This window comes from Dipodomys ordii, unplaced genomic scaffold, assembly GCF_000151885.1.
Source record: "Dipodomys ordii isolate 6190 unplaced genomic scaffold, Dord_2.0 Scaffold10, whole genome shotgun sequence".
Lineage (NCBI taxonomy): Eukaryota > Metazoa > Chordata > Mammalia > Rodentia > Heteromyidae > Dipodomys > Dipodomys ordii.
Genome location: NW_012267226.1, coordinates 17,131,755 through 17,158,951, shown reverse-complemented (window position 1 = coordinate 17,158,951; position 27,197 = coordinate 17,131,755). Strand labels below are relative to the sequence as shown.

General features: G+C 42.7%; 1 protein-coding gene across 1 annotated transcript in view; it reads right to left on the bottom strand.

Annotated features, from left to right (window-relative positions):
- Positions 1-2,874: 2,874 nt before the first annotated feature.
- Positions 2,875-27,197, bottom strand: part of Htr3b (5-hydroxytryptamine (serotonin) receptor 3B, ionotropic) — a 27,142-nt gene continuing 2,819 nt past the window's right edge. The window contains exons 2-9 of the mRNA XM_013009492.1: positions 23,149-23,309; positions 17,301-17,345; positions 16,895-17,004; positions 15,911-16,080; positions 14,901-15,058; positions 4,634-4,844; positions 4,321-4,503; positions 2,875-3,110 (exon numbers count right to left, since the gene is read on the bottom strand). Coding sequence (XP_012864946.1) covers positions 2,875-3,110; positions 4,321-4,503; positions 4,634-4,844; positions 14,901-15,058; positions 15,911-16,080; positions 16,895-17,004; positions 17,301-17,345; positions 23,149-23,309 — 1,274 coding nt within the window. The remainder of the gene's footprint in view (positions 3,111-4,320; positions 4,504-4,633; positions 4,845-14,900; positions 15,059-15,910; positions 16,081-16,894; positions 17,005-17,300; positions 17,346-23,148; positions 23,310-27,197) is intronic.

Here is a 27,197-nt window from a genome sequence, read left to right as displayed (position 1 = left end):
CACCTCCCCGACAGGCCTGGAGCTGGGGAGGATGGCATGCTGAGCTTCTTCAGCCCCTTAATCTAATCACTGGTGTGGGTCATTTCAATTATGGACACCAGAGAGTGGTGGGGGGCGTGGCTGCTCATAAAAAGCCTCCACGCTGGGGCTCAGCTAATTATGAAGCGCTCCCTCACTGTCTCTGCAGGTAAATAACTCAGGGCTGAGCGGCTGGCAGCTGAGAGGGAGTCTGAACTGGGGAACGGGCTGATGACATAGGGCGATGATGAGCTCCGGTTGGGGTGGTGGCAGGAAGGCTCACCCTTCCAAGATGGAAACACAGGAGCTGGGGTGCCCTGGGCTGATCATCTCTCACCCAGAGCCCCCTTCTCCATGGCTACTTTTCTTTAGTTTCCTGGTTCTTAGTTTCCAGGCTCCTAATCAGACCACAGGAGACTTGCAGGGTGTAGAGACTTAAGAGTTAAGTCAGGTATGTTGTGCATCTGTGTAATCCCAGCAACACTGGAAACTGAGGTAGGAGGATTGCTAGTCCTAAGCCAACCTGGACTACAGGATATGACTGTCAACAAAAAGGGTAAGAAGTTCAGCTTCCTTTGCCGCCATGGCTCCTCTCCTTTGATTGACTGTAGGTGGTGTTGGAAGGAAAGGAAAAGGGAGGCCTTCTGTCATTTGTTGATTTGTAATCTAAAAAGGTGCAGAGCCTGGGGGTGGTGGCTCACACCTGCAATCCTAGCTGCTCAGGAGGCTGAATGCTGAGGATCATGGTTCAGAGCCAATCCTGGCAGAAAGACTTTGATCTCCAATTAACCAGCAAAAGACTGTGAGTGGAGGTGTGGTTTAAATGGTAGAGTGCCTGCTTTGAGTGTAAAAGCCAAGTGAGAGTAAGAGGCATTGAGTTAAAGCCCCAGTACTGGTACAAAATAAGAAGTGCAGAGGCAATGGGAGCTCATGATAGCAGTGTTGAGATCTTGAGATCTTAAGCTGGATTAAAGACCATCTGGCTAGCATGGGACCAATGTTAACCACCTCCATATTCCAGACATGTTCCAGACCTCAGTCCTGAGAAGTAAAGCTGTCATTTCTTTTTTTGTTGGTTGTAGGGTTCAAACTCAGGGCTTGGCCATGATCCCTGAGCTTTTTTGCTCAAGGCTAATGCAGCACCCCTTCTGGTTTTCTGGGGGTTAATTGGAGATAAGAGTCTCAAGGACTCTTTGCCACCTGGGCTGGGATCGGACCACGATCTTCAGATCTCAGCTTCCTGGGTTGCTAGGATTGTAGGTGTGAGCTACCAGAGCCTGGCTGGGAGCTGCTATTTCTTAGTGAAATCCACCTTAGATCCTGGGGAACCACAGATGGTAAGAGTTGTCACAGCTGGGGGAAATCCCATTTCTACTGTTCCTCAGTTTCCTTTCTCTATGAAGCAGGAATCAGGAAAGGAATGAACATTTGGAGGGGCTGAGCTAAAGCTGCTGGGTCAAATAAGGGCTGCTAGTAAGCCCTGTTCCTTTCATGACAGGGGGCACTGGAGAAAGCAGGTAGAGCCATGCATTCTACTGTTTTACATGAGACCTGACTTGGCTGTGAGACTCAGGATGTGTTTTGGCCTGCCAGTTGAGATGGGAGCCACTGGGCACTAGATAGAGTGAGTGCACTACAAGGCTGTGAGGATCTATTGTGTCTAAGAATGACTGTTTCTTGGGTGAACTGTGTGGAATTAGGACAGGAAGTTGCTCTGGGCCCCCACACTGCTCAAGGCTCTCTGCAAGTGCTGGGGTTTGATGTCTTCAAACCTTGGCCTTTGGATCCTTATAATAAGAAAGATACTAGTGGCTGAGAACCAGAGCCCATAACCATGTTCCGATAGAGGTAGCTGGAAATCACATCCCCCCTCAGAGACTCAAGCCTGGAATCCATCTGTTAATAGCAATATTTATTTTGTGATATGTGATTTACATGCCCAAATACGAAGCACATCGCTTCATTTTATAACTCTGTGATATGGATACAGTAAATAGCCTCAATTTCACCTAAATTAATGAAGCCTGAGAAGTTCAAGTTTCCCTGGGCAGCTAGTGGTGGAACCAGAGCCAGAATCAAGTTTTCTGACTCTCTCATCTGGTATTTTCTCCAGCATGCATCTAAGAAGGAGAGAGTAACCCATAGCAATAAGTTCACTGTAAGCCTTTCCTTTTCTCCTCTGTAAACCTGAGGAGAAAGTGGAGAAAGCCAGAATAGATACTAAGCATGGTGGTATATTCATGTATTCCCACTTCTTGGGAAAAAGGAGCCAGAAAGATTCAGGTTCAAGGCCAGTCTGAGCTGCATGGTGAATTCCAAGGCCTACCTGGGCAACATAGCAAGACCTTCTAAAAAAAAAAAATATGTTTTTAGAGGCTAACCAAGCACATGGAGGCAGAGGAGGCAAGTGGCAGAAAGTAGGAAGTGGGGAGAGGAAACAGTTGGAGCTTTGCACGGACATTTCCTATTCGCAAACTTCTTATGGCCCTCATTTCGTTAACAGCAGCAGTGGAATTTCATGGACAATTGGCACTGAGCACTAACCGGGAGCTAATGAGAGAGGGAGGAGCAGGTAAAGGCTGTTTGAATTTTAATTCTTTTTCTTCAGGGGGATGGAGAAGAGGAGGGGAGCAGATTTTTTTTCCAACGCAATTTTAGTGCTGGAAAAAGTTCTTAACAAACAGCTTTGGAGTTCTTTGGAGTCTCTGATGGAAGAAAATTAGGACTGAGAACTATCTTACAGCCTGCCATGTCCTTCTTCCCACCAGCCTCCTGATGACTACCCTGGACACAAGGTAAAGAGACAGCAGGGACTGGATGTGTGTAGATTCTTGTCTTCCACCATGATTTCAGTGTTCACCAGCCACTCCACTGTGCCCAAAGACAGCACAGAGTAATAGTGTACAGTCCCAGGATGGCCAGGTAGCTTCGGAAGAGCAGTTGGTCAAAGCGATACAGGAGCGCCAACCACGCCACCTTCTGTTGGTCCACCTGCTCCTGAGTTTGGAGATGGTTGTTGATGGATCGAAGCTGGAACCAGATTTCCTTTAGGGTCCCTGACTGGACCCAGTGGTCTTGATAGATTGGGAATGCTGCATGATAGGGGAAAACATTCTAGGTGAATCAGGTGCTACTAAGACCTGAACTTTTTCTTAAAATTGATGGTCTTATCTTTCAAGGAATGTTGTGGGGCAAAAATACTGGGCAGTAGGCTGGGAGCTCTCAGAGAATATAACAGACTTGTCTATTGGCTCGATCCATTTAGGACATTTTTCTGAGTAGAGGTTGGTCCACATTGGTTCAGTTGGAGTATGGGAAATCCTAGTGCCCTGTGGGAATTATGACCTGGTGAAAAAAGCATGAGTGGATGGTATACATGGAGAATGCCTAATGCTAGTGGAAAAGTGCTGGTTGTATGATCATCTTACCTTGCATCTGAATAAAGACACAGGATCCTGAGTGTTTGACTTGCTGCAGTAATCCTGACAAAAGTTAGGATGAATGCCTGTGTGTACTTACCTTACTGCTCCTTGATATCCTGTTACCTGCCCCTTGGAATGTGCCCTTTGATCCATCACCAAAACTTCCAGACTCAGGCCTGTGCAATTGAACCCCTTACAAGCAGAGGATGGAAAAGACGCCTTGAGTTTAATCATGACTGTCGATTAAACTCATTCCTCGCCTCCCATGTTGATATTAAAATATGAAATGTGAAATATCACTGTATGGGCAAACCTTTTATCCATCATCATGGTGTCTGCTGAATGGAACTGGCACTGGAGCTTCAGGGACCTGGGATGAGTCTTACACTTCTTTTCATAACTGTAACTATAATCTATATACTATCTCTCTGTTTCTGTCTGTCTGTCAGTCTGTCTGTCTCTCTCTCTCTCTCTCTCTGTGGGAATGAGTTTAATCGACAGTCATGATTAAACTCAAGGAGTCTTTTCTTACCCAGAGAGTAAGAGAGAGAGAGAGAGAGAGAGAGAGAGAGGGAGAAAGAAACAACTTTCATGCCAGAACTCTGCTATTCTGTAAGTTAACAGTTCAGTGACATTAGGTAATTGGACAAAACTGGAAAATCAAACAAGCTGAAGATGAGTGAGGATTTGACCTTCAAGCTAAAATGACCTCTATCAGAAGGTAGCCTTCTGTCCCCAGCAATAAGTAACACAAGCACTATGAAGCAGGTCTTTTAGATTCTTCATACATTCCAACCCTTACCCTCCTGCTTCCCCAGTCTACACTGACTCCAACAGTGATAAAGAAGTTAAGACCAAGATCTCAAGGCTTCTCACCAACCTGTTACCCCGGCACGCTGGGCCCCAGGGTCTATTCTAGAGCCATCCTCATCAACACACCCTTGAAGGCACCGAAGGGGTTGTTTCTGCCCGCTGCTCCGCTCACTGAGGAGGAATCTGATCAACATGATGGATTTAGACAAGCTAAGAACCAAGAGGGCCATGCAGACTGTGAAGAAGATACCTAGAGAAGATGCCAGAGCAGAGAAGAGGGAGTTAGCTGGAATCTCTTTCCTTTCTCCAATCTGAAGTGTGGCATCAGATTGTCGGTAGGGGGAAGGTAAGAAGAGTTAGGTGACATTGGAGCTGCTTACCAATCAGAGAGATGCTCCCCGCACTCCTTGGCACCTCGTCAGACATGTTGACCCTGAAGACAGTGTAGCCCACCAACACATTGGTCTTGAACACAATCCTGGCACGGCAATTGGGTGGCAGGTAGAAACTGCCCAGGTCCACAAGCATCAGGAAGATGCTGGGAATCAGCAGGCTGACAACATAGGCTAGAGGGCATCTGCGAATCACTACCTGGCCAAGGACAAGAAATCCACTGAATCTAAGATGATGGACTAGTGTTCAGTTAAACCCATAGCCATGAAATTCCATTAAATCTTAACATTCTTGCCTAAGGCAAAAAGTCTGTTGTTTATCTTAGAATTACTTTTGGGGCCATTTTGTTTTACAAAGGCTCTATGTTAAACTTTAGTTATAGTAATATTAAGCGTTAGCCACATGAATATTAATAATTTTAATATTGACAGCGATAAAAGAAAGCTTTTACCATTTATTTACCACTTGCTGCGTGCAAAAACATGAGGTTGTTTTGTATGTTTATTGAATTCAATCCTCACAACTTTGAGGCCTAGATATTATTATTTCTGTTTTACCATAAGAAAATACAGATTCAAAAAGGTTGGATTACTTATCCAAATTCATATAGCTGATGAGAAACTATCTTTAAATCAAAATCTTCCTTCTCTTAAAATACTATTTATTATGCAACATCATTTCTTATTTTTCAGTTGATTCTATCTCCTTACTTGGAATGGGAGCTTCTTAGCTAAACCTGGGGAGTTATCAGAGTCTGGGAAGGAGTTAATATTACTAGGAAATTTGGAAATTTCCTAGTAATATCACAAGTCTATTTGCAAGGTATGGGCTGGCTATAAAAGATCATAAGAATAAAGAGAGTGTCCCAGGGCTTCTTGGAACTGAGTGAGCTGATGCCATCCTTAGGCCTGAAGGAACCAAGTGCTCAGAGTAGTGCCTAGACATAGTGGGAGAGGAATCTATGCAGAGAGACGGGAACTTTCTCCTAGGGACACAGCCAGCCTGGCAGTGACTCCAGGGGAGCGAAATGAAGAAATAAGTAACTCCTCAGTCCCCTCCCTCCCTCCAATCTCCTTGCACTATTCCATTTTCTATCTCTCCTTAGCTAAGCATGACCAAAGATCCCATTTCTGCAGCCCCAGCTCAGTCTCGGAGCAAAGAGCAGGGAAGAGAAGGGGAGGTAGATGTCTAGAGTAGGGTAAACGGAAGCCATCCAACTCAGCCTGCACTATGGGCACCATAATGAGCCACTGAGTGGCTGTTCAATCTTGGAATTCAAGTCATAAAATCATTGTTGCTGTTGCCACTTTTCTTACCTAGCTTCTCTGGGAGAGTAATGGGAGTGTCTTCAAGAAACACATATTCGGGGCTAGGAATGTGGTTTACTGGTAGAGTGCTGCTTGCCTACCCTGCATGAAGCCCTGAGTTTGGTTCCTCAGTACCGTATAAACAGAAAAAGCTGGAAGTGGTGCTGTGGCTCAGAGACAGTGCCCAGGCCCTGAGTTCAAGCCCCAGGACTGGCAGAAAGAAAGAAGGAAGGAAGGAAGGAAGGAAGGAAGGAAGGAAGGAAGGAAGGAAGGAAAGAAGGAAGGAAGGAAGGAAGGCATATTCTAGCCATGGGAGATGGTGTACTCCTATAATCCCCACATCAGAGAGGCTAGGGCAGAAGGGTAACCTGGGTTACACAGCATTACAGAGCAAGTTTCAGGCTATCCTGGAAGACAAACTATATTGTCATCCCTCCTAAAATTAAAACTAAGGAATGGCAAGACTTCTCTCTCCACTAGGCTTTAAAGTCACATCTCATCACATGTCTGAGAAGGTGTTAATCCCAAAGGGATCCCATATCAGATCTTTTTTGAGGGGGAAGGAGGGAGGTCATAGGGCTTGAACTCAAGGTCTGGGCACTTCTCTTGAGCTTTTTTGCTCAAGACTAGCACTCTACCACTTGAGCCACAGTGGATTTCTGGTATTTATTTGCAGATAAGAGTCTTATGGGCTTTCCTGACAGGCTGGCTTTGAACCACGATCCTCAGATCTCGGCCTCCTGAGTAGCTAGGATTACAGGCGTGAGCCACTGGCAGTGGGTATTCAATAAAGCTTTGTCAGACAAATGGACTCTTTGCTTTTGGATTTGTGCAGAAATAATGCCCACCATCTCCCTTTTTACAAAAAACAAAACACACACAAAACAAACATCCAAACAATAGGATGGTTTATATGTATTAGACAATATGCTGGATGCTTTTATAATTATGATGTGATTTATTTAATCCTCACCGCCAACATCAGCTAGTAATATCCTCCACTTTTAGATGAAAAAAACAACTCAGTTCTCTCAAATAAGCTAAGTAATTGGCAGAAGTGGGTTGTGTCCCCTTATATCGTGATTTCCAGTATTCTTTACCACTGAGGCATAGCTATAACCCTTGATCCATTAGGACCTTTGAGTGGAGTCCAGGCCTTCCTCCCACATCTGTGTCTCCCGCTCTGAAAGAGAATCAAAGAAATGAATTAAGGCCAGAGATGTGATGGAGAGGCTCGTGAGGGAGCAGAAGGTGGTGGTTGTGGTGGTGGGTGGGTGGGTGAGGAGTCTGGACACCACATTCCTGGAGAGAATGAAACCTTGCCACCCGTGAGATCTGGGAGCATATCCCAACTCAGTGGAGCTTGGCAGGCCAGAGCCGTTTGGCGGATTGTAGTCTGGCTGTTGTCTTTCACATTAAACATAATTGGCTGCAAATATCTACACCAGAACAACACTCACTTGCTTTACAATAATTTGCTTAAAAGACATTCTACCAAAGTGCAGTCAACAGGAAAACGCAACAAAATTAGCTGTCATCAACCTGCACCTCTCAAAAGCCCATCAATGAATATGACCAGGGTGGGTGGGATAAGGTGGGGGCAGGAGAAAGGGGGTCAGATGGTCAGAGACCATGGGAGTTTTATGTCATGCTCCATGCTGAGCTATTGGTGGTCTGGCCTATGAAGATTGGAAGTATGCTGACCAAGCCTGATTTTCCGGAGGGTAGAAATGAGAGAACCCCCTGGAGACTTCATGGCAGATTATTATTATTTTATGAAGGGAAGGAAAGACAAGGAATACCACCCACAAGGTACAGTAGGCAGGTGGGTTAAGTAGAAAGCATCCAGACTCATTACAGAAGAGGGTGGAGTTCCAGAGCACCTCAATTCTAAGATCCTGTAGGTCTGAGTCTAAATTAACCTCTTAGTGCTTTGATTCTTCACTCTTTTCTAAAAAAGCAGTTTACTTGTAACCTTGCCTAACATCCTGGGTAAAACTGAGATGAGTGTTGTGCTCTTTAAGTAAAAGTTCCTATATAATTAGCACAAGCAGAAATGATTCCTCTCCAGACAGAGGCCGATGTAGACATTAAATAAAAATCAAGACCAGAACCAAAGATGGACAGAGTAGCTCCTCAGACTCTCCCATTTCCAAGACAGTATAGTTTTATCAGATCATCGATCCTCAGGATGTTGGGGGAGATGTATGGGAAGAGCTAAGATATTGAGAGAGGCAGCTGGCTTCATGGGCATGTGACCTGTTACAGTCATATAGCGTCCTGAATTTGGAAGAGACCTGTATGTAGTTTCATGCTCTGTTGGTACAATTTAGAGATCTGTTACTGGGAAAGAAAGAAAGAAAGGAAGGAAGGAAGGAAGGAAGAAAGAAAGAAAGGAAGGAAGGAGGGAGGGAGGGAGGCAGGGAGGGAGGAAGGGAGGGAAGAGAGAAGAGAAAAAGAAGTGGGGGGAAGGAAGGAAAGCTAAGAAAGAATCATATAGATGGAGTAGATACAATCAAAATACATTACACGTATGTTGTAGGCTAATAAAAAGAGAAAAGGGAAACAGGAGAGAAATACTTGATATTTGAAAAGGGCCTCCCATTTTTTATACTGCATCAAGCCTTTCAAATGGTGTTAATTGTCCTGTCAGGAGCAATTCCATATTGGATGTCAACTTGCAGCAACTGAAGACAGAAGGGAAAGACTAAAGTATCTGGGTGGACAATAAGTTTCCCAAACAAACTTTTCTATATCCATCTGGTTTACAAAATTGGAAAGCTGGATAAATCTCTGAAAACCACTTCACCCATTCCCCCCGATTTAGCAAGAACATTTCTATTCCTAGGCCAAACCAAGCAGTAGCTACATTAGGGCTACCTTCCAGAGCAAGAGACCCCCCTTTTTCCTCAGGTGGAGTTAAAGGAAATGCTACTATGAACTAGAAGAATTTCTCTATCAACCACGTACAACCTAAAGAAACAGCCTCCAGAACTAGAAGAGGATTCATTTCTGTTGGGAGTACTTCATTATGATAGCGTCATGAAGCTGATAAAGATGACTTGTCTGGCATTTACAATGTGGGCACAGAAAGATTGAGCTAGAATATACTTGATTATGTTTAGTTGGGTTAGGTACGTGGTTTCTGGAGTCAGACTGATTGGGTTTGAGTGGAAGCTCCACTAGTCATCCTGAAAGGCATTTCTCTGCATCCCAACCCATCAATTTATAAAAATGCAGATGTGGCCAGGCACTGGTGGCTCACGCCTGTAATCCTAGCTACTCAGGAGGCTGAGATCTAAGGATCATTGTTCAAAGCCAGCCTGGGCAGGTTTATCTCCAATAAACCACCAGAAAACCAGAAGTGGCGCTGTGTCTCAAGTGGTAGAGTGCTAGCCTTGAGCTGAAGAGCTGAGAGACAGCTCCTGGGCCCTGAGTTCAAGCCCCACTACCGACCAAAAAAAAAAAGCCAATGTGATGAGTACTTATATCTCATGGGAATTTAAGGATGCTATACATAAACTCCTAAGGACAAAAAGCAAGTGCTCAATTTTGTGGTTGCTGTCATGGCTCTGATTTTTTCATTCATCTTACAACTTCGGCGTGACCGCTGAGCCTGACATGGGTAAGAGCAGAAAAGACGTTGACTGAATTGCACTGGAGTCTGTTACGAATGCTGTCAGTTCCAGTGGAGTAGGAGTGTGCGGTTATCCAAGTGGGCTCTAGCCCACTGGGGTCAGTTATTCTGAATGCCCTCAGTCTCATGGATCATTCTAGAATCAGTAACCCAACAGAAGCTGGGGAGCAGGTGCATCACCGGCAGAGTGAAACACTGCCCTTTGCAAACCTGCCCCTACCTTGAGCCCATCGTTCCTAATGGACTAAAAGGAGCCGGTGTCTTTAAATTCCACAGAAAGAGAAGAAAAAAAAGCACTTTAGTTTCAGTTTGTGTTCTCCATTAGACACCCTTCAGGTGTTAGCAATATTATGCCACAATTTCATTATCCATTAAAGCCAGGTAATAATAAGTACACAAAGGTATTTGGAGCCTATTGGTGTTAATGAAAGAGATCAATCTAATTCAGAATGTGTATGTGGAGAGCTCCTTGGAGATGGAATAGACCCCAAGGTTGGCCTCTAATTGCCTGCTTGATGGCGGACCCTACCAGTACTCAATTTTGCATGACCGTCTTTAAAAACATAGTTGGAATTTTGACACCCAGACTCACGCTTCGTATGGAAGCCCATTTTCCTCCTCTCCCAAGCCCCTCCCAACATTCCCAGTTTGGAAAGTTGCTACTATTTAAATAAGATCCTTGAACCTAGAGTAAGGGTTCCTTGGATCTGGACCATAGGTTGAATTGGATGAGCAGGAATGATAATTTCCTGACTACTTGAGTAACCCTGGAAGGATTTCTAGGGCTTTACTCTCCTTTCTCTCTCTGTCTCTGTCTCTCTCTCTCTCTCTCTCTCTTTCTCTCTCTGATGGTGTTTAGAAGGACCTTCTATCCCTTTTATAAACTGCACTTAATGGAAATCACAACAAAATTACCCTAATCTGGAAAGGCAAATTATGGTGGATAAAAAATGATGATAAGAAAAGCACACTTCTCTCTTCAAAACACCCCTTTTCATTTTTTTCTAGGAGTTCCCTGTGGGTACCCCAATTCCTACCTGAATGAACACTTTACTCAGTGTGAGTCTATCTGTGGTAGGGCTGATTTAGTTCCCACAGTGTCCACCGTTTTCCATCCAACATGAGTTTCTACATTTTTTCCCTACCTCCTCCCACTTTTACCCTCATTCTTCAAAAAAAAATCACCGCCATACAGAAATCGAATGCTCACCCTGCTGTTTCTGGGAACCAGCACCTCCAATAATGTATTGGAGGAAACCTTCCCTCCCATGGTTGCTGGATTGGGTCCCGGGCTGCACATAAACATCCTTATAGAGAGAAGAGGCTTCTCTGGGCCCCCTGTGGAATGTAGTCCGACTCCAAAGCATCAGTGATGCCCTCTGATAAACAATACGTGTTCCAGCGCCAGCAGCTGTGATTGCGCATTAGCTGAAACTAACAGGGCCTCCAGAGCATTTGATTTAGTGTAAGTGGCAGCAGTATATGTTAGGCATAGGATGGAGGTTTATTTAGAATAGATCGTTGTCTCTCCTGCCTGCCCCACCTGTCCCCAGCCTCCTGCGGGGCAGCCTGGACTGGGACACAGCAGGTGATTAGATTAGGAGGGAGATGGCCCTTTGCTGTCAGGACACTGGCAAGCCCAATACTGGTATGGAACTGGGCTCTGAATTTCACATCACTGGACAATTGAAGGACAGCAGGCTGCCTTAGATGCTAAATTCGGAGTGGGATGTCGGATGCAAAGTTAGAGAACAATTAATGCAGGCATGGTGCACATGGCACCTAGGACCATGAAGGCTGAGAATTGAGAGATGGAGAACTGTGATAGTTATGCACATTACTTCTTTCTAAAGCTGAGAATGACTCCTAAATCCTGCTAATATAACCTGTGATTCTAATCAGGATTCTTAACTACTCTGTTTCAGAGAATTAAGGCAAAAGCAAACTTTTCTTCTTTCCTTCCTTCTTTTCTTTCTTTCTTTCTCTCTTTCTTCCTTCCTTCTTTCCTCTTTGTCTCTGTCTCTGTCTCTTTCTCTCTATTTATGCCAGTATTGGGGCTTGAACTCAGGGGCTTGTTCTCTCCATTGGAGTTTGTGTTCAAGGTGGTGCTCTACCACTTGAGCCATACCTCTACTTCTGCTGGTTAATTGGAGGTTAGGAGTCTCACAGATTCATCCTCCCTAGGTTGGTTGCAAAATAGGATCTTCATTTGGCAGTGTCTTGAGTAGTTAGGCTTATCAGTGTAAGTTACAGGTGCCTAGCTTGGAAGTTAGCTTTATTAGGTAACCCATCTCAGCCTTCAGAGCATAGGCACCTGGGGAAAATTTCCAAGAGCCTGAGATGGAATGGATGCCCGCCTCTAGCAAACCTCCATGTAAACATCATAAGAAAGGAGGAACAGAACAATGAAGAGAGGAAAGGAATTGGTCCGTGGTTCCTAGATTCAGGGACATCTCTCCTTAGTTAAGCCATTTTCTACCATCTCTGTTGGTCATATAGAAACTTCTCAGTTGCTGCTGAGAAGATAAAATAATAAAAGGTGACATGTAAGTATAAATAATGGGTGCTACATGGAGGGAAAAGGAGCGTCTAGAGACCAAGAAGGAGAAGAAGTAAAGGGAGAGGGAGGAGAGGGAGAGGGAGCAAGAGACGGAGAGGGAAAGCATGCTTGTGAGTATGTTGCGCACTTGCACACCTGCTTACCTGCTCCTCTCCTGCCTCTGCTTGTCTCCTCCGTGCAGTGTGGGTAATGGCGTGTGCAGGGTTCTTGCAGTACTTGGTGGGGGACTAAGTTCCACCTCTCACGTGCTTCTCTCTCACATTTCCTTTAATGCTCTCCATTATTGGGGCTGCATTAATAATGTTTTCAGGCTGATATCTTTAAAATTAATGAGGTGTTTACTCTTAGCCAAGAAACCCATTGAAATTAAAAAGAAGAAGAAAAGAAAAGCATTCTTGGATTGTTGGTTTGTTTGGCTTTCCTTTGTTCTCACTTAAAAAAAAAAAGGTGGACACAACCTGGGATGTGGTAGAATCCTTGCCTAGCATGCACAAGGTCTGCTTCTATCCTTAGCACCATAGACACAAGAAAAAAAATGGACAAGTGGACCTCAATGCACACTTCACTAAAAAAAAAAAAAAAGCAGAATTCTATGCAAGCAATCTCACTTCACCTCATTGCTAGAAAGGTTAAGTTGTGGTTCACTATTAATAGTCAGTGCTGTACATTAGTTAGGATTGAACCCTAGTCAAGTTTGAGGGTCTAATTTAACAAGAGCTTTGCTGGGAAGTGGCATGCAATGTCTTCTGTCCTATGGAGGAGATCTGTGCCTCGATCATAACACAGCCACTGTAACCACAGCACCCACGTCTAGTCTAAATGTACCTTCTTATTCCAAAGGCATATGTTCAGGAGAATGCCTCTTGCGTGCAGTCCCAAACCGCCTACAAACTCAATTTTTCAATTGGATCCATTACTTGACATGAAAACCTACACACACACACACACACACACACACACACACACACACACACACACACAGAGGAATGCTCCACTAGCCAACTCTGTACACAAAAGCAGAGTGCCCTGCTATATACCAACATCGAGAGTCTACCCATTATTTAAACTTGTTTCTGACCTCATGTCTGATGGTTTACCAAGAAAAGCCGAGGAGAGGAGAGAGCTCCTTCTAGAATTCAAAGCAGAGGCTTGCACCTAATGTACCCCTAACCCACCCCTCAATGTCCAAAGTTTCCTGGGAACAATGTGGCTGAAAGAATTCCCAGGATGAATCAGAGGAAGGTGGGTTCTCAACATGTCCTTCTTAACATTTATTCCCTCTGACTTAGAAGCTACTAGTGGTATCCATGCATTCTGCAGGTGAGTATAAACTAGCCCTTCAGATAGTCATGTCAATAAGATAAACATTTTAAAAAACGGATTGTGGGGGCTGGGAAGGTGGCTCAGTGGTAGAGCATTTGCCTTGCATGCTCGAGGCCCTGGGTTTGATTCCTCAGCACCACATAAGAAAAAAAGCTGGAAGTGGCACTGTGGCTCAAGTGGTAGAGTGCTAGCCTTGAGCTGAAGAGCTGAGGGACAGCGCCCAGGCCCAGAGTTCCGGCCCCACGACCGGACCCAAAAAAACCCAAAAAAACAACGGATTGTGGGGCTTGAAGTTCAGGGCCTGGGCACTGTTTCTGCCCAAGGCTGGCGGTCTATCACTTTAAGCCACAGTTCTACTTCAGATTTTTAGTTGATTATTTAGAGGTAAGAGTCTCATCGACTTTCCTGCTCAGGCTAGCTTCGAACCAGGCCCCTCAGATCTCAGCCTCCTGAGTAGCTAAGATTACAGGCATGAGCCACCAGTATATGACTAATAGTAGGAATATTTTATGCATCTTGATCCAGAATTAATCCATAATTTTCTCTATTAAAGGTTACCTGGTTTCCTTCATATGTGGTAGCTAGAATTGGCCAATAAACCTATAAGTAAACATATTGGTGGTATGCAAATGGTTACAAATGTATGAACGGAGATAGGATAGATTCAAGGGAGAACTCAAAATAGTGCAATCCCTTAAAGAGACAAAGTCAAAACCTAACAAAATAAACACCAGGAAACAAGTACTTGAAAGAAAGGGGTAAGGTCAAGGAGAGGGTTAGATGAATAAAGAGGAGAAGCAGGAGAAGGCAGTAAATGCAATGTATAGGCTACAAAATTGAAAACAGTGAGAAGGGGTGGGTCGGGGGATGGGTGAGAATGTTGAAAGGGGTGACATTGATCAAGAGGCATTGTATTCATAAACTGCTCTGTTAAGTGGCAACTCCTCTGTACAGCCCCTTAAAGATAATTAATTAAAAAAAGAAATTAAAAACAAAAGAACGGGACAATAATGTTGATGAGACAGTCTTTCCAATTTATTGCTGTAGTGGTGGCTCTGTGTGTGTGTGTGTGTGTGTGTGTGTGTGTGTGTGTGTGTGAATGTGTGTGTGTGTCCCTTCATAGCAATTATAAGCAATCATGTTTGCAGGTACTGGAAGGTTTGAGGATTTCTCCTATAAGTGAGGGTTAAGGTCCCTGGTGTCTGAACCTCATTTTCTCCCCATGCATTTGTGGGATATCGGTGCAAAGATTCCAGGATTTTTCACTGGAGCTCTGCTCTCTGGAATGCTGGAGTTCAGACTGATGTCTAAAGCCAACAGCTTTGGGTGGTAACGAATAACTACACAAGACAGAATGGAGGTTCCTCAGTCCCATATCAAAGACTGAAGACAAGTGGGTGGCAAAGGCGAGAAAAGAAAGCACCTACATTAAACTGAATCTGTGCGAAATCCCCGGTGGCGATGTGTAGGACATTGTACATTGAGGACACTGCTAGAATTTCCCACTCACTGTCATTAAAAAATGCCATCTTGTCATGTTTAACGTCTTCTCTGTGTCTCAGCAGGCCCAGGTCTATATCTTCCACTGGAAATGAACAGAAATAATTTACTTTGCTGCTAGAAAGAGGTACCAGAATTTCTACCTCCCAATTCTCCTGACCTCACATGCAGTCTTTTCCTTTCTTTCTTTCTCTTTCTTTCTTTCTTCCTTTCCTTCTTCCTTTCTTTCATTGTTTTGTTTATTTATTTATTTATTGTTGGTCATTCATGGGGCCTGAATTCTGGGCCTGGGCGCTATCCCTCAGCTCTTCAGCTCAAGGCTAGCACTCTACCACTTGAGCCCACAGCACCACTTCTGGCTTTTTCTGCTTATGTGGTGCTGAGGAATCAAACCAGGGCCTCATGCATGCAAGGCAAGCACTTTACCACTGAGCCACCTTCCTAGCCCCTGGTTTTCTTTCAACTAGGGAATAAAGGCAAGGAACCAAATCTTTCTAGTCATTAAAACAAAGCTATGGGGTCGGGGATTTAGCCCCGTGGAAGAGTGCTTGCCTGGAAAATGCAAGGCCCTGAGTTTGGTCCTCAGCTCTGGCGGGGTGGCGGGGAGGGAGCTATGAATCTAGGGTTTGGAATTCACTATTGCACAGTATGAGGGAAATTGTACTGACTTCTAGAACATTGTCAATGGCAGTAGGATCATAATACTGTGGTTACAAATTAACAGCAGCCATGCTAGTTAACGACTTTGCACCTGGTCGAATTATAGCTAAATTATTGCCTGCAAGAAGAAATTTGGATTTTTAAATAGCCAATTAAATACAAAAATACAAGAGATGTGAAATTATAATATAATTTCATCTGTGTGTGCCAATCCAGCATAGGTTCCAACTATCTATGGGTTTAACTCCTGAGTGTGTGTGTCTCTCTCCTGGTTTACCTGTGTGCAGAATGCTGTTGAAGGTAAAGCTGCAATTCTGGACATCAAATGGAAAAGCATAGGTCTGTAAACTGCATGCAGAGACCACTTGGATTGGCTTAGAGTTCTTAATAGTCCCCGATGAGTTTATATAAACATAGGGAAGGTCAGGGGATCTTTCAATGTCCACACTATTCAGAAGAAGAAGAAGAAAACTCATTACACAGAGGGCTTCAGTCCTTTAAAAACATACACAGAGCTCAGCACTATTATGAGATGGAAGAGACCATAAGACTGAGGCTAACCTATCTCTGCAAAGATGATATACATGTCTTCAGGCGATGATGTACCCGGGCACAGATGGGCTGAACAGTGAAGGGTCAAAGATTACCTCATTTGTTATTGCTGCATGTGGACACAAACAAGTAACCTCAAGCACCAATAACCAAATCTGTATCTTAAATAATGGTGGTACAATGTACCTCCCAAGGACTGGACACCTGCCTCTCCCCACAAGAAATGATTCCCAGGAATTCCTCAATAATAGAATCAATAAAACTCTCCTTTGTGGCTCTTCTTCACTGCCTGGAGTTTGAATTCAGGACCTTATGCTGCTGAGCAGGTGCCCTACCACTGGAGCCATACCCCTGCCCCCTTTTAACTCATGGTACTTCTAAACTATTTCCAATCTTCAGTTTGAGAGAACTCAAAGTAGCCACAATTGAGAATCATCAACCACTGGTCTCAGTAGACTATTTGGTCAAAACCTCATAGAAAGCATGGAGGCACCTGGAGTCCTAGCATTAGAGAAGCTAAGGTGGGAATGTTGCCAGATTTGAGCCCAGCCTGAGCTACATAGCAAGACTTGGTCTCATAAGCTAAAACTAGAGAGGGATGGAGGCATGGCTCAACTAGTAGAGCACCTGCTTAGCCAGAACAAGGTGAGTTCAATCCCTAGTACTACCAACAACAAACAACATCTGAAATACACTGGAGCACACTTACAATTCATTAATGATGATATCGGGAGCCCAGATGGCACTGAGAGGCAGGGAGATCGCTTTAATCTCATCAAACTTGCTGGAGTTCCAGGACAAAAACTCATCATTCCAAACCTGTTAGTAGCCAAAAGGGAAACTTACCAAAATGCAACAGGTCAACCGAGATATGAATTACAAACTCAATTGATCAGTCCCTTGGTATTCTCTGTTAGGGAAAAAATATTTCCTGTACAATTCCTTACAATGGTAGTCCAAACCAGGTCCATATTGTGAATGGATTCTAATAAATTAGCCTACAGCAGATCTAAGGGACTATAAATGCAAAGAGACGATTTATTTCTTAGAATGACTGTATTTCTTAATACATCAGATCAGGACTCCAGCATGCATAGAAGGAAATAGTCATTTACCTCATGGTACCACACTATTGTCTTTAGTTTTTGATTCTGTACATCCTGCAAAGCAAAAAGAAATACACAACCATAGAATGTAATGAAAATCAAAGCAAATTCAACACTAGATACAATTCAGAGGAAGAAAATCCAACCTAATCAAATAACTAATTTTATAAACATCACCTAGACCCTTCCATACCTCCTGTTCTCATTCACTGTCACCTTGAACTTTCCTATATTATCTGTGACAAAGTGGCACTTTGACTGCACTTGAAATTCTGAATGATTCCCTAATCTTTCTCCCAGTCTAATTAGTTACACCGCCATTAATCAAACTAAAAAAAAAAATGATCATCTTAACTGCTACCAAGCTAAAAAGATAAGAGCAAACTTTCATTTGAAATTAAGATACTATGCATAATCTTCAATGAGTATTATCTCAATTGATAATGACAGCCACTTCTCTAGAGTTACCTTTTGCTTTAAAAGAGACTAAATTTAATGTAACTGAAGTATATTTTAGAAAATATAATCGATCAGATTCCTCATGTCTACAATGGGTCCAATTATTTTTCATAATAATGCCAATTATTTTTCATATCTAAACTAGTGAAGAACATTTTGAAACTCTGATGTTCCTGAGGATCTGAAGATTGGTCTCAAACTTGTGATTCTCCTGCTTTGGCCTCCTGATTGCTGGGGTTGCAGGCATGCATGACTATCCCTGGCTAGGGACATGGTTTTTGAGGATATTTCCAGGGTATTAGGGGAAAGCTGATATTAAAGTACTAAGGAGCTCTCTTTGAACTCATATTTTTCATTTCTTTCTGTGGATAGTCTGTAATTGTGAAGTATGCTCTTAAAATAAGTAGATAGAAAATCCAAGATGAAGAAATGTGAAAGAAAAGGCTAAAAATTATCTCTTCCCCTGAGTGTTTAGATAACGTTTTTTAAATTTCTGTAATATTTAGCCTATACCAAATGTTCAACAAATAACCATGATTGGAGAGTTGCTGGCAGGGAAGTAAATAATTAATTTATCTTCCCCAGTACCCTAAACACGTTAGAAATATGCATTCTTTGTGTACAAGGTCAAGACTACCACTTTAAAGAATTGTTATGGAGCCTGGAGTAGGGAGACATTTAGTTTCTGAAGATGGTACTGAATGGTGCAGTGCAGACAGACTAGATAGATAGACCCAGTGGCTCTCCACATCACTGCCAAGAGAAACCATAAACTTTTAGAGTTTCTCCTTTTGTAACTAAGAAAACAAATTGTTAGTTCCTAAGCATGACTTGCTAAGCACCAAAAGAAAGAAGAAATGATGAACAGATTTGATTCACCCAACTTCAGTGGTTTGACAAAGACTGGTGGTGGAATCTATGGGTTCTACAGATTTTTATGGGCTTTAAATAGATACTTAGGAGAGGCAGGTTTTAAAGTAGCATGCAAAGGGAAAAGATTGCATTCACAAATATTTCCCCAAGGAACAGCTTGTGGGAGGACCAGAGGGGACTTACAGCCCTGATTGGCTCAGCAGGGGTCCTGGTAGTTGAAAAAAAAAAAAAAGTCTTCTGCTGAGAGCTCAGGCTTATGGAACAAGGCTTCTTTGCCAAATTTTGCCAGCTGAAAAATCATGAAATACATCATACCTCACCCACTAAAGCACAGAAGGCTCCGTTCTAGGCTGAGTTACAGTCAGTGAAGATTCCCCACTGATATAGGAAAAAAATAAGTTTAAAATGTAGTTTATATTACTAAGAAAGATAGCAGCTTAACTATGCTTTTACAAGAAGTATTTCTTTTACAGCTATGAATTGTCCTTACTAGTTTTATCTTAAATCACTGTTATATCAATTTGTAACTGTCATCGATTCAATCACATGGCTGGGAAAAGGGTCTCTTGTTTTGTTCTGTCTTGTTTTGTTTATACTGGGGTTTGAACTCAGGGCCTTAGACTGGCTTAGCTGGCACTCTACACCTGAGTCATGCCTCCAGCCCTGTTTTTCACTGATTATTTTAGAGATGGAGTCTCCCAGATTTTTTCTGCCAGGCTGGCTTCAAATCTCAGTTCTCCAGATTTCAGCCTCTCGGGAGGAGCTAGAATTATAAGCATGGGCCACTAGTACCCAGCTACAATCCCTGTTATAATGTTTAATTATTGCTATCATTTTGTGTAGTTGATTCTTATCAATTTCCATTCTGGTACCTCAGTTCCTCTTTCTCTTCTTGCCCATTGCTTTGTCAAGTACATGTAACAATAACGTTAAGACTTGTTTTTTTCCCCCTAAAATTTTAAGACTCGTCATTCAGCCCTAAAGAACACAATGTCAAAAAGTAGTTTTAGACTAAACAAAATTCTTTTATTTTTTTTTTGTCAAAGGAAACAAGTTTCTCAATACCAGCTGGTGAACGTAATTGGTTCTCTGGTGACATTATTCACAGCTTTTTTTCTCTGTGTATTTCTCTCTCTTTTTCTGTAGATACCTTCTATCTTGCTTGTTAAAAGCAAAGGATATTTCAGAGAATTGGAATTCATTAGTCTTCCTAACAGAGGGAGTCTATTTAGATCTAAATTGGTGGTTAGCAAATATACAGATAATTCCCCCACATTCTTATTTATCTTTCCCAGTTTCGAAGACTATAGAAACAGATGCCTCAACGTCTGGCTGAGAGGCGCTAGTCAATGAACTGGAATACAAAGGTAGCTGGGAATTTGGAATTGACAAAACTCAATAGAAACAAATTGAAGCTCTTCACTGTTGAGTAGATTATCTCTATAATCAGATTTCCCTAAGGTACTCATAATACCCAGAAATGCTAAGACAAGACTGTAGTCCTTTACATAAACAAAACAGGAGGCAAAACATGATACTGGAAACAAGGTGCTACAAGGAGAGCTGAAATACAAATTCTTCCTCTCACACACCAGCTCCCCAGCAGTTCAGTGGCTGGCAGACGGATCCAACAAGTTACATGTTCACATTGGAATGTCCAGGTCTGTGCAGAATCTGAACACTTTGATCAAAACTGTCCCTGCTTCCATTTAGGCTAAGTTTAGGCTTAGCCAATCTAAATATAGTAAGAGACATTTGTATTTAGAGTAGTCAAGTTATTGATAAGGATAATCCCAAATTGGGCATGGTGGCACATTCCTATAATCTCAGCTACTTAAGAGGGAATAAAAAGCAAGACCCAACTAAAATACAGAGTGTAAAAATAATTTTAAATGAAAATGATGTCATAAGTTATTGAGGCAAAGCTCAGAAGTAGAGTCCATGCTTAGAATGCATCGGGTTCGTTCTGAAGGATCAAAAACAAAACGAAATGAAAGCCTGGTGCTAGTGGCTCACGCCTGTAATCTTAGTTACTCAGGAAGCTGAGATCTGTAGATCATAGTTCGATGCCAGCCCAGGCAAGAAAGTCCATGAGATTCTTATCTCCAATTAGCCACCAGAAAACCCCCTTGAGCAGAAAAAGCTCAGGGACAGCACCCAGCCCCTAGTTCAAACCCTATGACTGCCAAAAACAAAAAAGCAAGCAAACAAACAACAACAACAACAAAAAGTGAAATCAAGTGACCTAGATTGAAAATAAAGGATTATAAAGAACATACCATGAAAAAATATATTTTAAAAAGCTCCAGGGAGAGAATACTATCAAAGAGGAAGAGAGGGATTTCATGATAGAAGGCCTGGGTAATCAAGAAGACATAGAATCTTACATGTGTCTGTACCTAACAACAGAGTTTCAAAATGTATGAAGCAAAAGTTGGCAGAACAAGAAGACAGAAAGAAAAATTAGAACCATAATTGTGCGTTTTAACATAGCACTTAAGGGAATTAGAGAGCCTTTAGGTCAAAACAAGACACAGAAGATTTTAACACTATCAACCACATGTATTAATTTGATATTTACAGAGCAACACTCTATTTAGCATTATAGTAAGGTCTTGGCTGGAGCAACAAGACAATTTTTAAAAAATAGAAATTTAGACATCAAAGAGAGAGAACTAAAACTATCTTTACTTCACAAAAACATGATCTTCTATAGAACCAATCTAAAACAAAGTACTAAAAGAAATCTCTAAAAGAGAAATCAGGATCACAGTTTCCAAGGACAATTGATACCAGTCAGTTGGGTCTTGCTTGCTTTATTTTTCTTGTTTTTTATTTTTTGTTTTCTTTTGGTAGTAGTAGGCAAGTGCTTTACCACTTAAGCCATGGTCCCCAGTCCCTTTTTTGCTTTGTTTATTTAGGAGGTAGAGTACTGATTTCTTCATGCTGAGGCTTGCCTGGGCTTGGATCTTTCTACTTGCGCTTCCCTTTTTGCTAGGGAGGATAGTTGGATAGTTGTACACCATTGTACCTTGTTATTGTGCCTTTTTCATACCCATAATAACAGGGTGAAATGGAGTCTTGAGAACTTTTTACCTGAACTGGCCTTAAACTGTGATGCCTTAATCTCTGTCTCCCAAGTACCTAGGATTACAAGCTTGAGCCATCATGTCCAGTTTTTTTATGTTTTGGGTTTTGTTGGGGTTTTTTTGCCAGTCGTGGGGCCTGAACTCTGGGCCTGGGCACTGTCTCTCAGCTCTTCAGCTCAAGACTAGCACTCTACCACTTAAGCTACAGCGCCGCTTCTGGCTTTTTCTGCTTATGTGGTGCTGAAGAACCCAACCCAACCCAGGGCCTCATGCTTGCAAGGTAAGCGCTCTACCACTGAGCCACCTTCCCAGCCCATGACAGGCTCCAGCTTAAAAAAAAAAAAAAGCATAAAATTGGGCTGGGAAGGTGGCTCAGTGGTAGAGCGCTTGCCTTGCATGCATGAGGCCCTGGGTTCAATTCCTCAACACCATGTAAGAAAAAAGAAAAAAGCCGGAAGTGGCGCTGTGGCTCAAGTGGTAGAGCGCTAGCCTTGAGCTGAAGAGCTGAGAGACAGCGCCCAGGCCAGAGTTCAGCCCCACGACCGGACCCAAAAAAAAAAAAAAAAAAAGATAGAGCCTGTCTTTCTCTATCTCCCTGTCTCCCTGTCTCTGTCTCTGTCTGTCTGTCTCTCTCTGTCTCTCCCTGTCTCTGTCTCTCTCTGTCTCTCTCTCTGTCTCTGTCTTCTCTGTCTCTCTGTCTCTGTCTCTCTCACTCCCCATTTCCTCTTATAGTGCTAGGGATTGAACCAGAATGTTAGACAAACACTCTATCACACTCTACCACTGAGCTACATTCCCAGACCTGGATCTCTTCTTAAATCTACTATTATCACGTTAAAAGTAAAAAAAAAAAAAAAAAAAAAGTAAGCCAGGTTCTGGTGTCTCACACCTGTAATCCTAGCTACTCAGGAGCCTGAGATATGAGGATCATGGTTGGAAACTAACCCCAGGCAGGAAAGTTCCTGAGATTCTTATCCCCAATTAACTACCAGAACACTGGAAGTGGAGCTGTGGCTCAAAGTAGTAGAGAACTAGCCATTAGCAAAAGAGCTCAGGGATAGTGCCAAGGCTGTAAGTTCTAGCCCCAGGACTAACCAAAAAAAAAAAAAAAGTAAACCATAGAAAAAGATACCTGTAGCTATCTCTGGTTTCAGCAACATACATAAAATATGTACCTTAATCTATGGTTTAATCCATACAATATCTTCATCCTATGAAACTTGCATTGCTATGCTATTTGCTTTTTACAATATAAGTAGGGGGGCTGAAAATTACAATTTTCCAAATAAATATTTTACCTTGGGCTAACTGCTGAAGTGAATATCACACAACTTCCCTCTCAGTTCAGAAATAAAAGCTCTTCTCGGCTCCCACAGAAAAGCATGGATGATTTAAAAGAAGATCAGCAGAAAGAGAAAGCTCAGCATGGCCCTTACCACATCCAATACAGTGTGGACCAACAGATCCAGGTAGACGGTAGTGGCCTCCGCCCAGTTGTGAACAGGTCTCACTTCCTTGTGATACTGCTGTAGTAACTGCGTGGTGAGATTATACAGGACAGAACCCCCAGGATGGGGTATGGCTGCGGCTAGAATTCCTGAAAAAGAAAGCTCTCACTGTGAAGATGAAAACAAGAAGCATCTGTTAGAAGACTTCAGACCATTGGAGACTCCTGTGGCTCTTAGTAGAGTATGGTCTTCAGTTCACCCCAATCTGCATAAATTCACAGCTAGCTGGTAGGCTCTCATGCAGACGCCTCTTTAAAGGAAACTGATAGCCTTAAGTGCCTAATAGAGAAATTTCATTGTAAAATAAATCAACTCCATCTCCAAGAAGGCAAAATCAGGTGCAATTGCATTTTACAGACATTGGTCATCTGGGAGACAATCCATTTTTACACTCCTATATCAGTCCCTCTGGAAGATGCCCACTTCCACACTTAATTCCCTCCTTGCTGTTTTGTTTTGTTTTGTTCCGGTCTTGGGCTTGAACTCAGGACCAGGGCACTGTTCCTGAGCTTTTGAAAATGTTCAAGGGTAGTACCCTACCACTTGAGCCAGAGCTCCATTTCTGGCTTGTTCTGGTAGGTAGTTAACTGGAGATAAGAGTCTCAAGGACTTTCCTGCCAGGGCTAGTTTTGAACCCTGATCCTCAGAGCTCAGCCTCCTGAAGAGCTAAGATTGCAGGCATGGTCACCAGTGCCTGCCCTACCCTCCTTGTTTTGTTTTTAGTTCTGATTTTTCATTTTTATTTTTACTCTTTTAATTGACCTCATTTATTTCTCTTTTTATTTTTTGTGTCCGTCATGAGGCTTGAACTCTGGGCCTGGGCGCTGTCCCTCAGCAGTTCAGCTCAAGGCAAATGCTCTACCACTTGAGCCACAGTGTCACTTCCAGTTTTCTGGTGGTTAATTGGTGAGAAGAGTCTCACAGGCTTTCCTGCCTGGGCTGGCTTTGAACCTTGACTCTCAGATCTCAGCCTCTTGAGTAGCTAGGATTATAGGCGTGAGCTACTGGCGCCCGGCTCATTTCTTTTTTTAATTATTATCTCTAAGTAGTTGTACAAAAATATTTCTTTTCCAATTATCTTTAAGTAGTATAAAGAGACAAACAGGCTTCAATTCAACAGTTTATGAACACAATGCATCTTGATCCATGTGACTCTTTCCATCATTCTCTCTCAACCCTACCCATCCCCTCAATTTCTCATTTTTCATAGACAAAGCATGGACCCCCAAATAAGTTCTCTGTGTGGATTCCTATATGGTGGAATTAATAAAATTTCAATTCATGCTTTTCTGCTCAAAACTCTCTTTTCTCACATCGTCTGTCTTTGAATAAAACACACTTGTCAGAAAATGAGATCTTTGTTTTGGGAAAATTCTGTCTGGGTCCAAGAAATAACCATTTCCTCTTGACCTAGGAATCTTGATTTGTAGAGGAGCCTTTGATTGGTGCCAAAGCAGAAGAAGCCGAGCAAAAGCAAGCAAGAGAAATGAGCACCGACAATTGGAAGTGACAAATTTGTCAGGGCTCTCTCTGAATTGCAAAAAGATATTTTGTTCACAAGCTTCACCGGCCCCTGAGGGAATTCAAAGCCTCGCTAAGGCATTGGACTGAAGCAAATTGCATACCACCTGACACGGTTATGTGATGAAATCTATCTGTAGTGTCCTGCGTTTGAATTCGCCTGGGCTCTCGCTGGTTTTGATGGCTATTTTGATGAGCTGCGGAAAGTTGGTAGGCTCCAGCAGGAAATTGTAAATGAGATCGCTTCTCCCCGTGAGACAATCCTGTTGATACCCATTCCTTTATGAATGATGTCATGTCACTTGCCACCACGGGCAGCAATTTCTAGTACGTGTCCGTGTCAGCATGACCAAAATGCTCACAATGAGGCAGGAGGGTGCGATGTCTGCCTCATTGCGGGGCAGTGTAATATTCCCTTTCAATAACCACGGGAACTGGGAATCTAATAAGCATTTTAATTTCCTAATTATTCACCCAAGAAGATGCTGAAAATGGTAAGAGCTATTCAGGCATGCAGGACTGAGGTGGGGAGCTTGGGGGGGCGGAGGGGAAGGCGGCATTTTTAGGGCTTTTCTGAACTGTTATTGTCAGAAAGTATGCTGGGAATCTTTCTACCTGAGAACATTGCTCACTTGCCTTACCCCAGAGAAGGGAAGTCAAGAGCATGAAGCAAAGCTGGTCCTGGTGTTCTTCCTGGAAACTTTAGCTTGGGGCAGCTTCGTTTTTACCACTCTTGGGGGTCCCCAATTCAAGTCTCAGTTGGGAAAATGCTGAAATGTAAGTGATGCAATACAAGCAACTATCTGAGACAGAGTTAAAAACATAAGCCTGAGGAGTAAGTTGTGTGCTCACTGTCCCTTGTGCTCATAAAGATGCACATTCTTTTCTGTTCCCTTTCCTAGGAAACCATCCATAGGGTGTCCTATAGATAAACACAAACTTTCTAGAAAGTGCCCAAGTGTTTATAAGTCAGAAGAGGAAGTTCTGGAAACAAGGGCTTAGGAACAACAGAGAAACAAGTCCTAGAAAGAGAAAATTTATCAAGAAATGGAAGTGCACTTAAATAAACCAAAAGGGAAAAAGAGTCCCTTGTTTAAGATAGGCAGAAATAATAAATTACATTTCTACTATAAATGCAAATTTGCCAGAGGAGAAAGATCAATGACAGGAAAGAGATTAAGGATTTAAGTGACCATTAATTAACAGTAAGCGATGCCCTTTGAAAGCTAATGTGACATTCACACGAGCAGTAAATGACTCTGAGTTCAGTGATGTTTCAACACTGATGGGAGCTATCAACAGACCAGGAAAGAATCCTTTCTAATTCTAACCTCTCTGAAGCTAATAATCAGCTTCATATAATTCAGTTGTGTGGTTTCTGAGATGTAGATCGTATTAGGGACTGATCTATGATGCACTTGAGAGAGAGAGAATATTATAGAAATATTACTTTACCTCCCTTGTTTTGTTCACTTTTTTTTTCTCTTTTATTTGTGCTGGCCTTGGAGCCTGAATTTAGGACTTGAATACTATTGCCTAGCTTTTTTGCTGAAGGCTGGTGCTCGACCACTTGAACCACTTCTGGATATTTGCTGGTTAATTGCAGATAAGAGTCTCACTTGAACCATGATTCTTAGATCTCAGCCTCCTGAGTAGGATTACAGGAGTGAGCTACAGGTACCTGGCTTTATTTTCCTTGTTTTATGAGTCATTCTTTCATATACCATCTCTCTATCTCACAGTGCTTGGGGTACGTTTTGATGAAAAGATTCTTTAGTACACATCTTTACATATGGGTTCATATATCTGAGCAGATACAGGATATAGAGATTTAGATGATATATGTTCCATTGGTTACTTGTGGTGCCATTAAATACTTACTATATAGGCCAGGCACAGGGCTAAGTCAACCTTTTGTGTGCGATTTTGGGTGATTACTGCAGATGAGGAACCAGGAGCTCCAAGAGGTTAGTACTCTCTGAAGGCTTAGTTTGCAAACAAAGGAGGTAGAATTCAAACACAGTTGGTTTGTGACCCAAGCCCAAGCTCTTCAGCATGACTCTGAGACTATTAGGAACAGTGCCAAGTCAAGGTGTACATTCTTGAGCCCACACTCCCAGGGCTGTTTTCTGTGGTTTGCTTCCAGATTACTAGTGTCTTACTAGTGTCTTTTTTTTGTGGGGGGGTCCGGTCGTAGGGCTTGAACTCTGGACCTGGGCGCTGTCCCTCAGGCTCTTCAGCTCAAAGCTAACGCTCTACCACTTGAGCCACAGCGCCACTTCCAGCTTTTTTTTTCTTTTTGCTTATGTGGTGCTGAGGAATTGAACCCAGGGCCTCAGGCATGCAAGGCAAAGTTTTCTACTTTTAAATTAATATTTATAAACACTTTAAAATACTTTTATATAAGAAATTGTGGGGTTTAAAACAAGGAATTATGTACCTTAATTGAAGATTTT